The 12,165-nt window shown below is 35.8% G+C and overlaps 1 protein-coding gene and 1 non-coding gene across 11 annotated transcripts; one reads left to right on the forward strand and one right to left on the reverse strand.

Moving 5' to 3' along the window:
- The first annotated feature begins 292 nt into the window (after window positions 1-292).
- LOC107760837 (sterol 3-beta-glucosyltransferase) lies at window positions 293-9,889 on the forward strand. Of its 10 annotated transcripts, none has more exons than XR_012693480.1 (16): window positions 293-510; window positions 2,088-2,159; window positions 2,680-2,764; window positions 2,932-3,074; window positions 3,505-3,575; window positions 4,010-4,091; window positions 4,407-4,508; window positions 4,881-4,936; window positions 5,410-5,564; window positions 6,112-6,328; window positions 7,461-7,676; window positions 7,943-8,002; window positions 8,224-8,263; window positions 8,381-8,487; window positions 9,159-9,380; window positions 9,654-9,889. XR_012693480.1 is itself a non-coding variant. In XM_016578939.2 (15 exons), the coding sequence occupies exons 1-15, from the start codon at window positions 445-447 to the stop codon at window positions 9,708-9,710; spliced, it is 1,644 nt and encodes a 547-aa protein (XP_016434425.2). In that variant the 5' UTR covers window positions 293-444; the 3' UTR covers window positions 9,711-9,889. The 10 variants fall into 10 exon arrangements, 7 of the variants coding, with proteins under 7 accessions (XP_016434425.2, XP_016434426.2, XP_016434427.2 ...); XR_012693478.1 differs by having other exon boundaries at window positions 8,249-8,263; window positions 8,360-8,487; XR_012693479.1 differs by having other exon boundaries at window positions 8,249-8,263.
- Window positions 9,890-10,105: 216 nt separating this feature from the next.
- Window positions 10,106-10,178, reverse strand: TRNAK-CUU (transfer RNA lysine (anticodon CUU)). The gene has a single exon. It is a non-coding gene; the product is annotated as a tRNA-Lys (tRNA).
- Window positions 10,179-12,165: the final 1,987 nt, after the last annotated feature.

A 12,165-nucleotide genomic window follows, 5' to 3' on the forward strand; every position in this document is an offset into this window, starting at 1 on the left:
GAAGTGATCTTGACAACTCTATTTTTTTCAAATTTTAACCTTCTTTTTGGAAAAATCAACCGAAATTTTTATGAGTAACAGTTTCAGCTCTATGCTATTAATGGATGTTGGTTTATAATATATTTTCGATAAGTAAATTAAAAAGACGGTGAGTGTGAAAACTAACTACACATTTTAAGAAGTGCTCCAATGATAAGGGACTTGGTCAAAAACTTTGGGACGTGACAAGCCAAATGCGACTTATAGATGCAGTGTAAATACGACTTGTACATTGCGACTTATAAATCACTGCATTCTGATTGCTACTTGTACATCGCAGTTCGAACTTACAAATTGCTTTTTCATGTGACTGGCTAACTGCCACAGAATATTCTCCTCATATTAAGGCAACGAAGCTGGGAGTTTTCATGTGAGGAATCGAATTGGTGGGCAAAAGCAAGCAAGATGAAGAGCAAACCAAGGGCTGTTTTCATGGCTTTTGGAACTAAAGGCGATGTCTACCCTGTTGCCGTAACTTTCCTCCTCCTCTCCCTTTTGTCTCTTTACATTTGTGTGTGTATTATGTTGTAATGATATCACGCTGTCGTTGATTTTGTTATTGCATCTAATTGTGAATTTATCTTACATTCTATATTGAAATAGTTTTCTTCCCCTGACGCTGGCCATGTCTGCAAACAACGATTTGCTGCTTTCTTAGTTAGAAAACTGTTTTAAAGATTATTTCTAGTGTTTTTAGTGACACTTGATAGCTGTTGAAAGTGAGGGTTGGGGCACGAGAGCGGTATCGTGCTGATACTTTTAATAATCAAGATAGATAACAATTGAATGGTCCTTGAAACAAGTGATATGGAGTAGGAGTTGAGATATTTGAAGGAAAAAATGACAAACTCATAAATAGTGTGAATATTTTTGCTGTGATGAAAGAATTTCGAGAGCCGAGTAATGAAAAATGATTTCAAAGCAACTTAAATATCTTTTTTTGCTTCCCGGAGTGGCAGGAATTGTGGCTTTTGAATTTGGAGAGAAAGATGACTAGTTCTCTTTCAATTGGATGCGTCTAAACTTTATTTCTGATAGCAACATTCTGTGAGACTATAAATAAACCACATGAACTAGGTGAGAAAACATAATTCTGATGTCAGAACTAAACTTTATTTCAGATGTAATAGTGTATCTAATTTGGTATAAAGCAGAAGATCTTGTGTTCTACCATATACACATTGAGTATGCTCCATGGTTAACGGATTTTATCATTGGAAAAACAAAGAGCGTTTAGGCAACAAAAGAAAATGCCATAGAGAGAGTAACTCACTTTGCATTTGGAGTGACAAAAGACCTAGAAAATTGCAAATACCTAAGCAAAAGGCAATTGGCCGTATCCCAGTGGAGATCTTCACCCTCAAAATGTGCAATAATAATGTCGAGAACTGTGGGACACATTCAGAGCTATGTTTGATGGGAACCCGAACTATGCCATAACTGTGTAAACTGATAGGACATAACTAATTAATTTCTAGTTCAACTGATTAGACGTATAAGAGATTTCGTGATAAGTGGATCTGCAACTGGTGTGCTTTTTAGACAATGTTTGTTTATCATATAATAGAGAAGATATGCAACACCAGTTAGATCTTAAAATGAGTTAAACTATATCCAAGTTCATTTAGTTTTTTATTTTTTATTTTTTTAAAAAAAGGTCAGCCTGGTGCGCTAAGCTCCCGTTGTGCGGGGGGTCCGGGGAAGGGCTGGACCACAAAGGTTTACTGTACGCAACCTTACTTGCATTTCTGCAAGAGGATGTTTCCATGGCTCGAACCCGTGACCTCCTGGCCACATGACAATAACTTTACCAGTTACGCTAAGGCTCCCCTTCCAAGTTCATTTAGTTTGTTTCTGAATTTTTTGCTGTACTGGCATTGGAGTCGAATTTCGTGAGGAGGCCTTGTATATTCCCTTCTCCATTGTTATTATTAGTTGGAATTTAATTAGAATTTTTGCATGAACCTTAAAATTACTTGTATAGAGCTATTATTTTCCTTGTTCCATGAACTGGGATATATTTTTAATAAAAATGCCTTGATGAACAGGCCATTGCTGCAGCCTTTGCTAGTGATCAGGAACAATATCAAGTGGTTTTTATAACTCATTCAGCTCATGAGGTTAGCAAAAGTGGAAGAGTTTTTTTTTTTGGCAAGTAGATTCATTGTTGGCATCAAGAAGATGCAAAGTTTACAAAAGAGATGTTGTTAGCTTCATCATATTTGTCTGTGCTATAGCAGGAAGCTAACAAGTTACAAAAATAACAGACTAAACTAATCTATTTAGAATGTTACTCTAGCTGACAAAAAACTAGTCTATGTGCATGGAGCTAACAAAATCAAAAGCAGAACAGTTCTAATCTGTTGCTTTTGTCACAATTTTAAGCAGAGAGCTTTTGGTATGTTATTTTCTTCTTTGCATATTATTTTTATTTAAAGCCCAGCCCACTTTTTGATCTATTTTGAGATCAGCATACCCTGAAATAAACCTTGATAATTTTGACCTTCTAAGGAACCTTTAGGCTGGATAGCACAGCCAAATTCCTTTTTTCTTTTAGCATAAATTATGTGAAATTTCAGAAAGTTGACACTGAATGCTTCAGAGTATTCTTTTATTTCATTCTTTATTTTTTCATGACAGAACTTGAGAGTGCACTTGAGAGCAAATCAAGTTATGTATATTCCAGTTTCATCACCACCTGCCGTTTCGCCTCTTGAACATTATGGTATGTCACTTTTCGTCAGCTTGATAATGTTTTTCCTTGTCCTAATTTATGTGAGTCAATTATTGCATGTTCCTCTTGGATAAATCATTTTCAGTAACAACTTACATACAAATATGAGAATGAATTTCAGTAAATTCACAAGATCTTATTGGTAATTTTACGGTCAGGTTCAACGGAGGTTACTTTTTCTGCCCACAAAAGGGAAATTACCCAGAATCATAGGCATGAGTGTACTTTGATCTTTGAGGATATCTTTGGAGATGTCCCAAATGTGGAGGGTGATCTTATTGCTATTAATTTCTTTGCTCTGGTAAATTCTCTGGGCTTTTAAATGTTCTTCATCCCTTTTAATTTTAATTTTTGGAGAGTAGAATTTTATTACTTTTATAAGATGAGCTTGGAGAATATATCCCCTTACCAGTAACGCTGTAAAGTTTGAGGAGGGGAGGGGGGAGGCCGAGCTGGAGGGGAAGGATGAGGGTGTGAGTTGCTCTCAATGATAATTGATATGTGGAAAGTAAAGTCATCGTCAACAGGATGAGTTCCTATGGTGTTAAAAACTGGCGAAGAAATGGGAGGAAAAAGAATTGGACAGATTTAAATGATATATTATCGGAGTGAAATTTTGAAAAAATATAAAACAGAATTGTTGGATGAACATTAAACTGTGAGAGTTTGAGTTGTTCTCATTGTGAAAGTCACAACGTTTTCTTTTCTTTATTTCTATAACTTGACTTCAGGAAGGTTGGAGTCTTGCAGAGCTTTTTCAGATCCGTTGCATTGTGGTTGCTCCTTATGTTGTTCCTTATAGGTAGCAAGAGAAACTTTCTTAATTCCTTTTCTTTTGATAACAAATCGTATTGTCTTCACCTCTGTTCTTCAAGTATGTATTCAAAGTTACGACAATTTATGGCCCTTCAAATGGTTAATTGGAAAACTATGGACTTGCATCCTATGGCAATGAACATGATGAACATCTTATCACGAACTTCATGGTTCTGGACATACCAGTTACTTTCTTTCCAACTAGTAGGTATACCTGTCTAGGAACTTGGAGAGGAATGCAAACATTTAAACTGATGAATATGTCACTTATGCGTAAAATTTCACATCTTCATCTGTTCCTGCTGAAGCATCTTAGGCATTTGAACATCCTCTAGCGTCTGGAGGCTTTGGTTGGGTATTAATGCAGAAGCCGTATTGCTTACTTTTCTGACTTTCAGCTCTTCGTCTCATGCAATGTAGTGCTCCTTCATCATTTGAACGGCAATTTAGGAAAGAACTTCCAGATTTATATAAGTATCTCCAGGAAGCTCCCAGTCACAAGGTATTTGATGAATTATGTAGCCACTTGGTATATCGCTTTGCTGGTTTTCTTTTGAAAAATCAGTTCCATTCTTCATTTAAACTGTTCAAGTGTTGTTAATATATGGTCTTATGGCTGTATTCTAGTAAATTCTCCTTACTTCGTACACTTGGTATAAGCTTCTGCAGTTATGCTAATACCTGCTGACTAGTCTTTAACTTTGTTTCAAGCCCGTAATGTTGTATAAGGTCCTTCCCAATGCATTTTAGTCTTTTTCGCTGTGACTTAAGACAGTGATTGTATGAGTTAAGGCTTTTGCATACTTGCTGATGGTAGGTTGGCTGGAAAGATGTCATCCATTGGATGTGGCCACTTTTCGCTGAGGAGTGGGGCTCATGGAGAAGTTTGGACCTGAAGCTGAGTGCCTTTCCTTTTACGGTGTGTCCTCCACTTCTGCCAATGACAATTTTCCTATTATTTTCCCTCTTTTCTCATCAAAGCTTTGGGGTGGGAATTCAGTCAGTTCCAGTTTTCAGCTTTAAAAGGGCAAGCCAATCACTGATCCGCACGGTTCAGTTTTTTGAGCAGTTCATCAGGTACTTCGGTTTCTTCCGGTATCTGAAAACAGAATGGAACCTAGATTTTGCAAAACAAAAACCAGTAGCCAATTCGAGTTACCAAAAACTGAACCCATAAACTAAATTGTTTTGGATCGATGGTTCTTTGGTTAACAACGAGTGTGCTCACTCCTATTGTATCTCTGTTAATTTGGTTGCTTTGTTGTATTTACTGGTTGTTCATTCAATGCAGGATCCTGTAACTGGTCTTCCAACATTCCATGAGAGGCTCCCGTCTCCTCTACTATTGTAAGATTATTGTACCAGCTAAAGAACATCTATGGAACTATGGAACACTATAGAGATCTAGAAGATACTAATAGGCTAAATCTTCAAGGTGTATAAAAGAATTAATATTGTCTTTACTAGCTTTTTAAAAAATTTCTATGCAAGGTGCTTCCTGGTGAAGAGCTTACCTGAGATTTGGTATTCCATTAACCATGTTGCTCTTTCTACACAGAGCGACAGGGGAAAATTGTTTAAAGATTATTTTGCAAAGTATTTTGTCTTCTTGAGCCGAGGGTCTATCGGAAACAGTCTCTCTACTCCCTTGGGGTAGGGGTAAGGTCGTACACACTATCCTCCCCAGACCCCACTAGTGGGATTTCACTGGGTTGCTGTTGTTGATGTATTACAAATAAAACAAGTTGGCATTTTAACCTTGACCTATAGGTTATTGACATCTTGATTTATATGTTTCCATGGTCTGTTAATTGTAACAGGAAAACTGCTATTGCACTTTCTGACATACGTATATTCTCTTCTAACATGCACTATCCTGGTGCCTGTATTACCTTTTGTAAAGAAGAACTGCTTTCTGACATACAGTGGCTTGATGACAGGTATGGATTTAGCAAAGAAATTGTCGAATACCCTGGTATGGATTATGTTGAAATATTTCTAGATATCTCTTCATAGTTCCATGTGGACATTTCCCTTGGCACAGGAATAAATGCCAATAATTTAATTGCTCAAATCATATGGCTTTTATTTTTAATATAACTTGAAGTTTTTCAAGACTCAAGACATGGCCCTGGTGACACTGCCATGTCGGAGCAACTTAGATGAGGAAACACATTGATGGTTCTCAGAATGTATATCTGTGCCTTGTTTTCTTCTACTGAGTTCTAAAATTCTAATCGTACATTTTAGTGGAAACCCACTTTGCTGTTCTATTTTAGAGTAAATCCAGCTATATTACAAGTTTTCTGTTGAGTTTAAGGCTAAAAAATTTTCCGTACTTTGGCTATGTAAGATAATCAAACTACATTCTTTGTAAAGTGACGAGAAGACAAGATTGTTAAGCCACCTCTCTCAGATAGTTTTGTCAATGCAAAAGGTGATAATTAACGAAGCCTTATTGAGAAAGCTGTTGTGGTTTTCTGTTGCTATTGAGCTGATAAGTGAAAACCTTTACTATTTAGGTTATTGGCCATCAAAAGTGTGGGTTTGTGGCTTTTGGTTTCCTCCCAGGAAATGGCAGTTTTCATGCAATGACTGTGCAGAAATCTCTGCATCTGGTATTTCAGGGAATTTGAATCAGCAAAACAAACTGTGTTCTGCCCACCTCGGCTTGCAGTTTTTCATCGAATTTCCTGCTAAAGAGCTGCCTGTTTTCATAGGACTGAGTTCAGTTGGAAGGTAAGGTCACATTTGAGGTTTTTTTTAATGCAAAGCTATGTTCTTCTTTCACTATTTAAGTTTTAAGGGACTAATGGATGGTCTTTTTCCTGTCTGCAAGTTAGTTTATGCTATCTATTTTTTATGTTCATTTTAAGTGTGTCTCTGTTCTTCTTGAATGACCAAAATAATTAAAGCAGCATTAAATTCAATACTGATAAGTGAATCTCCGAATTCTTGATTTATGTCAAATCAGATGGCGATTCTACTTTTTCTTTTTTTATTAAGAAATTATTTTTTCTTTTTTATCAAGAAATGATTTCATTAACAATGGGGAGAACTACTCCCGTATAGAAGAGGTATACCAAAAAAGTAGAGCCTACAAAACTAGATAGGAACCTCATGGCTGCAGCTGCACCAATCCCCATACAAATAGGAACCTCATGGCTTCAGCAAAACGACATCAAAGATAGAGGCTATTCTTCAAATATACAAAATCAAGCTCGAGTCCCTCAAAAGCTCTCGTGTTTCTCTCTGTCCAAACAACCCACATAAGAGCTAGCAGAGTAATATCCCATGCCCTGCATCTTTGCTTTCGTCTTCTAAAACCCCAACTGAATCCTTTACCATCCCAGCATGGTCCATAATAATCCAAAACATCTCAGTATGACAGATGGAGATTGTACTAAATAGGACGGTCTGGAATGAGAGAAACTGTAGAGTTCTTGGCGGGATTGAAAATAGCTTACGTATTAGTAGTACTTTATGTTTGACTGAAAAGCTTTGGAGCACCAATCAAGTTCCGATTGGCATAGACGATCAGTTGGTCCTTGCGAAGAGTCATAGCTGTGTAAGATTCCCTACGTTTTTCATACCCTTATATATGGGATTTTCCCTTTGATATTTAGTACTAAGAAAATAAGTGTGGCCCTTCAGGTTAGTAAGTCTATAATGGAGGAACTATAGTTAGTTTAAGTTTCTGTTCCTTTCATAGAATTTAACACATTTATTTTGGTGGTTACAATTCGTGATTCCTTCGTTTTTATGTTTCGGACATGTATACTTTTCTGCAGGACAAGCTTTAGTTGAATTTTGTTTGTGCTGTTGTCTGAGAACATTCTTATCATGAACTTGTCTATTGTCTCTTCTGCAGCATGGGTTTCCTGAGGAACCCTCGTGCATTCCTTCGGGTGCTTGGAACTGCATTAGACATATCGGGTTGCAGATTTATTCTGTTCTCAGCTGGCTATAAACCTTTAGAAGAAGCAATTGAATCATATGCCAAGGAAGCATCCTCTTGTTCAGAACAAACACATTGGAGTAATGAAGGAGTTTCTCTTTTCGGAGGCCGACTCTTTTGTTTCTGTGGGTAAGTTCTTTATACTGGATCTACTTGAGTCTTTGGTAACTCAACTAGAAGTCTACAGTTATGCTTTTTGGAGTATGTTTTTGCTCTAAAAGGTGTGCAAAACTGGAAGTAATGTTTCATTTTCTTATAATAAATGGTTATTGGTTATTTCAATACTTATTAATCTCCATACTCCATGTTTAGGATTTAAACTAACAGTTAGGAAGCTATTTAAAATGTCATATACAGTTATTCTGGTAATTGATATCTGCTTATTTTTCTCCAAGTTCCGTCCCATACAACTGGCTGTTTCCAAGATGTGCAGCTGCAATCCATCACGGTGGAAGGTTTGATGTGTTTCATTTAAGTTTCTTTATCCTCTTCCTGTGTGTGTGTGTGTGTGTGTGTGTGTGTGTGTGAGAGAGAGAGAGAGAGAGAGAGAGAGAGAGAGAGAGAGAGAGGAGAGAGGCTAGGGAGGGAGGGAGGGAGAGAGGGTGAGAGAGAGAATTAACTATTATGTGCCTTGTTATTGACAATTTGCTGCTATCTTTGGTGTTAACATCCCCAGTGGATCCACTGCTGCTGCTTTACAGGCTGGAGTTCCTCAGGTTTGTTTCGTCATTGATTTTTTTGGAATTATTTGCAATCTCTGAAGTCTTTCAACCCCTTAATATTTCTGGAAAACCATTTTGTTTTTTTAACAGAATGGCTTGTATGGTTTTTAGTTTATGTGATGGACATTATGAAGACAGTGCCTGCATCTGGACCATAAATGAGTTATTGGCATGAAGAAATTTCAATTGTTAAAGCAATTCATTGTCTGGAAAACTTGGTATATTTAGGAAGAACCTTGAATTTTTTTTCCTTTTTACTTTATAAGGTTTCAAATCTGTGGAATTTTCACTTAACTATCATCTCATTTATTATTTGAGTAGTAATATTCATTTTTGTGGAGTGGAAATGTGAGAAAGATTAATGTAGAGAAGTTATTGTAATGACCCTGATATGTGGGCTTTCTGTGAGGAAGAAGATATCATTAATCAAAGCATATTACTTCATTGCTTTTTGGCAAAATTATGATATATTACTTAAAGAGATTTGCATGCCACTAGAAATGTAGAGAACTTTTAGTGTTAAAAGAACTTAAATTATTGCATATTGGAATGGCACGGGTCTAAATGGAGCAAAATAGATAATGGATCATATAGCCCGCCCCAATTAGCTTGCGATTTGGCATAGTAGTATTTTGTTATAATAAATTGTTTAAACTGACAAAGGAAGCTTAGAGAGACTTTCCAGGTTGATATTAACCATCATATATAAGCTCATGTGACCGATAATTGCATAAAGGTCAGAAGTGTATTTTGATAGAGTAACTGTTAAGAAGATGTCATGGAATGTTCCGACTGACGTGGTGAAACTAGGATTGATGTTTGATATTAAGATTTTAGTTCAGTATAGGTCAAAGGTTGGAAATTGATTCAGCTTCTCCTACAATGGCAGGTGATATGTCCATTTATGCTGGATCAATTCTACTGGGCGGAGAGGATGTTTTGGCTTGGTGTTGCCCCCGAGCCATTGAGAAGAGAACATTTGGTGCCAGATACAGATGAGGATTTCTACATCAAGGAAGCTGCAAACATGCTTGTGAGGGCCCTGGACCATGCACGGTCTTCTGAAGTCAAAGCCCGTGCTTTGCAGATTTCTAATAAATTGTCAAATGAGGTAGGATCAATTCCTGGTGATGAATAAACTAATATAATGCTACATTATAATATGTTTCGCATGCTGCTGCTGTAGCCAGAGGCAAAATTAAGATTTAAAGTTAACAGGTCATAAATTGATGTGATTTATAATATATTTATATTTTATATAGTATTCTTGCATATGTATGAGTGATTTGAGCTGAAAGTAGTGTGTTCAATTACTACTTTCGTTTAGCATTATAAGATTTAAGTGACATTTTTAACATCTTGCTTGGTTTTGGCAAATATCCAGGATGGAGTATCAGAAGCAGTCCGTGTCATAAAGGAAGAGCTAAGAAGTTGTCAATAATACTAGCGCTCATTTTTTTTCTTTTTCTTCTTGGGTATTACATTATAGTAGTAGTGGATCCTTTTCTTTGTAACAATTTAACGGCATTTTAAAGTTTTCGTCAGGGTTTTCTCTTTCTTTCACACTTTTGTAGACACCCCTTTCTTGATAGTTGAACTAATATGGAGTATTAAACTGCAGATCTGATTTTCCATGCATTTATTCTTTGATTTGGTTAAAAGAGGACTACTTGGAATCCTTACATTACTATTTGCTTGGAATTCATGTTTAATATTCTCAAGAAAACTTAAGTTATCATTAAAGAAAAAAATGTCACAAAATTGCGTAACACACCGAATCAAACTTACGTTGAGAAAATTATGCATTAAACTTGCTACTCGAAAAAATTTAAATACCGCCCACCGTGGGGCTCGAACCCACGACCACAAGGTTAAGAGCCTTGCGCTCTACCAACTGAGCTAGACGGGCTTCTTGTCGTGTTATAGAAATTTATTTGTATTCTCCGATACTATAAGTGGGAGTTAGCAAGCACCTCCTGTCAACATGCTTGCTTATGTAGGGGCATTTATGGAGTTTCACATTATATCTGTTTTAAAAGTAATGTACGTGCTAGCTTCATCGCCGGGAGAAATTCAAAAATAGCCAGATTTACAAGTGGTCATTCAAAAATAGCCATAGTTTCAAAAGTAATCAAAATTTAGTCACTTTTCATGTAAAGATAAATCTGAACGAAAACACTGTTCAAAATTCAAAAAAATACTCCAGCATAATATACTGGAGTTTCAATATATTATACTGGAACTCCAATCTAATATATTGGAGTTCTTGTATAATATACCATTCCAGCATAATATACTAGAGTTTGGAGCACCGGTGCTCCAGTCTCCAGTATAATAAAAATTAGAGCCAGCAAAGTATACCATGCTGGAAGTTCATACACAGGTGCACCGAACTCCAGTATATTATGCTGGATCGATCTCTATTACGGCAAAATAATGACTATTTTTTAATGACTTGGCAAACGCTGGCTATTTTTGAATGACTAATCTTAAAACTGGCTAGACCGTGCTACTCGATAAGATGGCTGAAGTGTAGGGCCTATCTCAATTTCCCATTTCATGCGTTCACACCTAGCTCTTATTTACACCCCTGAGTTATAACTTTATTACTTAAGATGACCTATTTGCTTCTGTAAATTTTTTTAACTTAGAGCTTTTTATATGTTCCAAAAACATCAAATGTCTGACTCATGGTCCCCACGTACCTATCTAGCCCTACCCTTATACTCTTTCGCAAGAAAGTAAAACATAAGATAGCTTCAATAGTAAAACAAGATACAAAAATAATACAGAAGTAATACAAGACATTTATTGGAATAAAGAAATTTGTTTTTTTCGAGCCTCTAGGTATGAAGTCGTCTTTGTTAGGGAGTGCTTTACCCCTAATGTGGGACTTTTCGGCACAAATTTGAATTTAATCGGGCCCCAATATGAGTATCAGACACCGGGTGGGAAACAAAAAAAGAAGAAATTTATTTTTCTTAATAAAGTCAAAAGAAGTAGGCACACAATGGTAAAAAAAAATTGGAAATGCTCGATAAGCATGCAAAGTTCAATAGTTTAAATACAAGTATTATCAAGTTATATGATTCTGCTTGGTGCAAATTTTGTGTAATAACATTGGTAAAAGTATTAGCTTTTTTACAATAATATTAAAGATAAATTCTCCACTAAGACAAAAGAAGGACGTTTAAGTTATGCTAATAAACTTATCAAAATGGAGCAGAAACTTAGAGTTTTTACAAAAGAATTAAGAGGAAAAGAAGGATTTAGTTGGGATTCAGATTTAGATGGCAACGTCATAATTAAAAAAGGGACGACCCATTCCTTGAAGTGAATAAGAAAAGATCATGTTGCCAAAAGTGTCGAGCGGGCACTGATAAAAAAAAGTAAGCAATAAAAATATTAAAGTTTATGCCTTAACTAGAGGAAAAATGACTTCATTTCAAAACTAACGTCTCAAACAAATATTGGGAGCAACATTAAGAAGATAAGGTGAAATAATACTTAGGTAAGCATTTGATATTAAAGGATTAGAAATAAATTATGATATTAATGAAAAGAAATTATTTTCATACTAAAACATAAAACAAAAAATAGATAGTTTGTCCCCTATACCGTGTCATTGTGGTTCTTTTAAAGACAGAGAGAATACTATCACTATAGGCTATGTATATTATTTGCTAGGGTTAAATTTCAAAAATTAGTGAGCGTTAGAAATAATATTTAAAATTGAAATCTAAAAATTTATGATTGGAAAATCGCATTTATTTCATGTAAAATACTCCTTAAATAATTTTCTGAATATTTTACCGGTATTTTAAATATTGAACTCAGTGAACAAAATAAGGATTAAATTTCTTTATCATACTCAAATCTGTAGAATACAAAATTAA

Source organism: Nicotiana tabacum, chromosome 7 (assembly GCF_000715075.1).
Source record: "Nicotiana tabacum cultivar K326 chromosome 7, ASM71507v2, whole genome shotgun sequence".
In the NCBI taxonomy this organism is placed as follows: Eukaryota; Viridiplantae; Streptophyta; class Magnoliopsida; order Solanales; family Solanaceae; genus Nicotiana; species Nicotiana tabacum.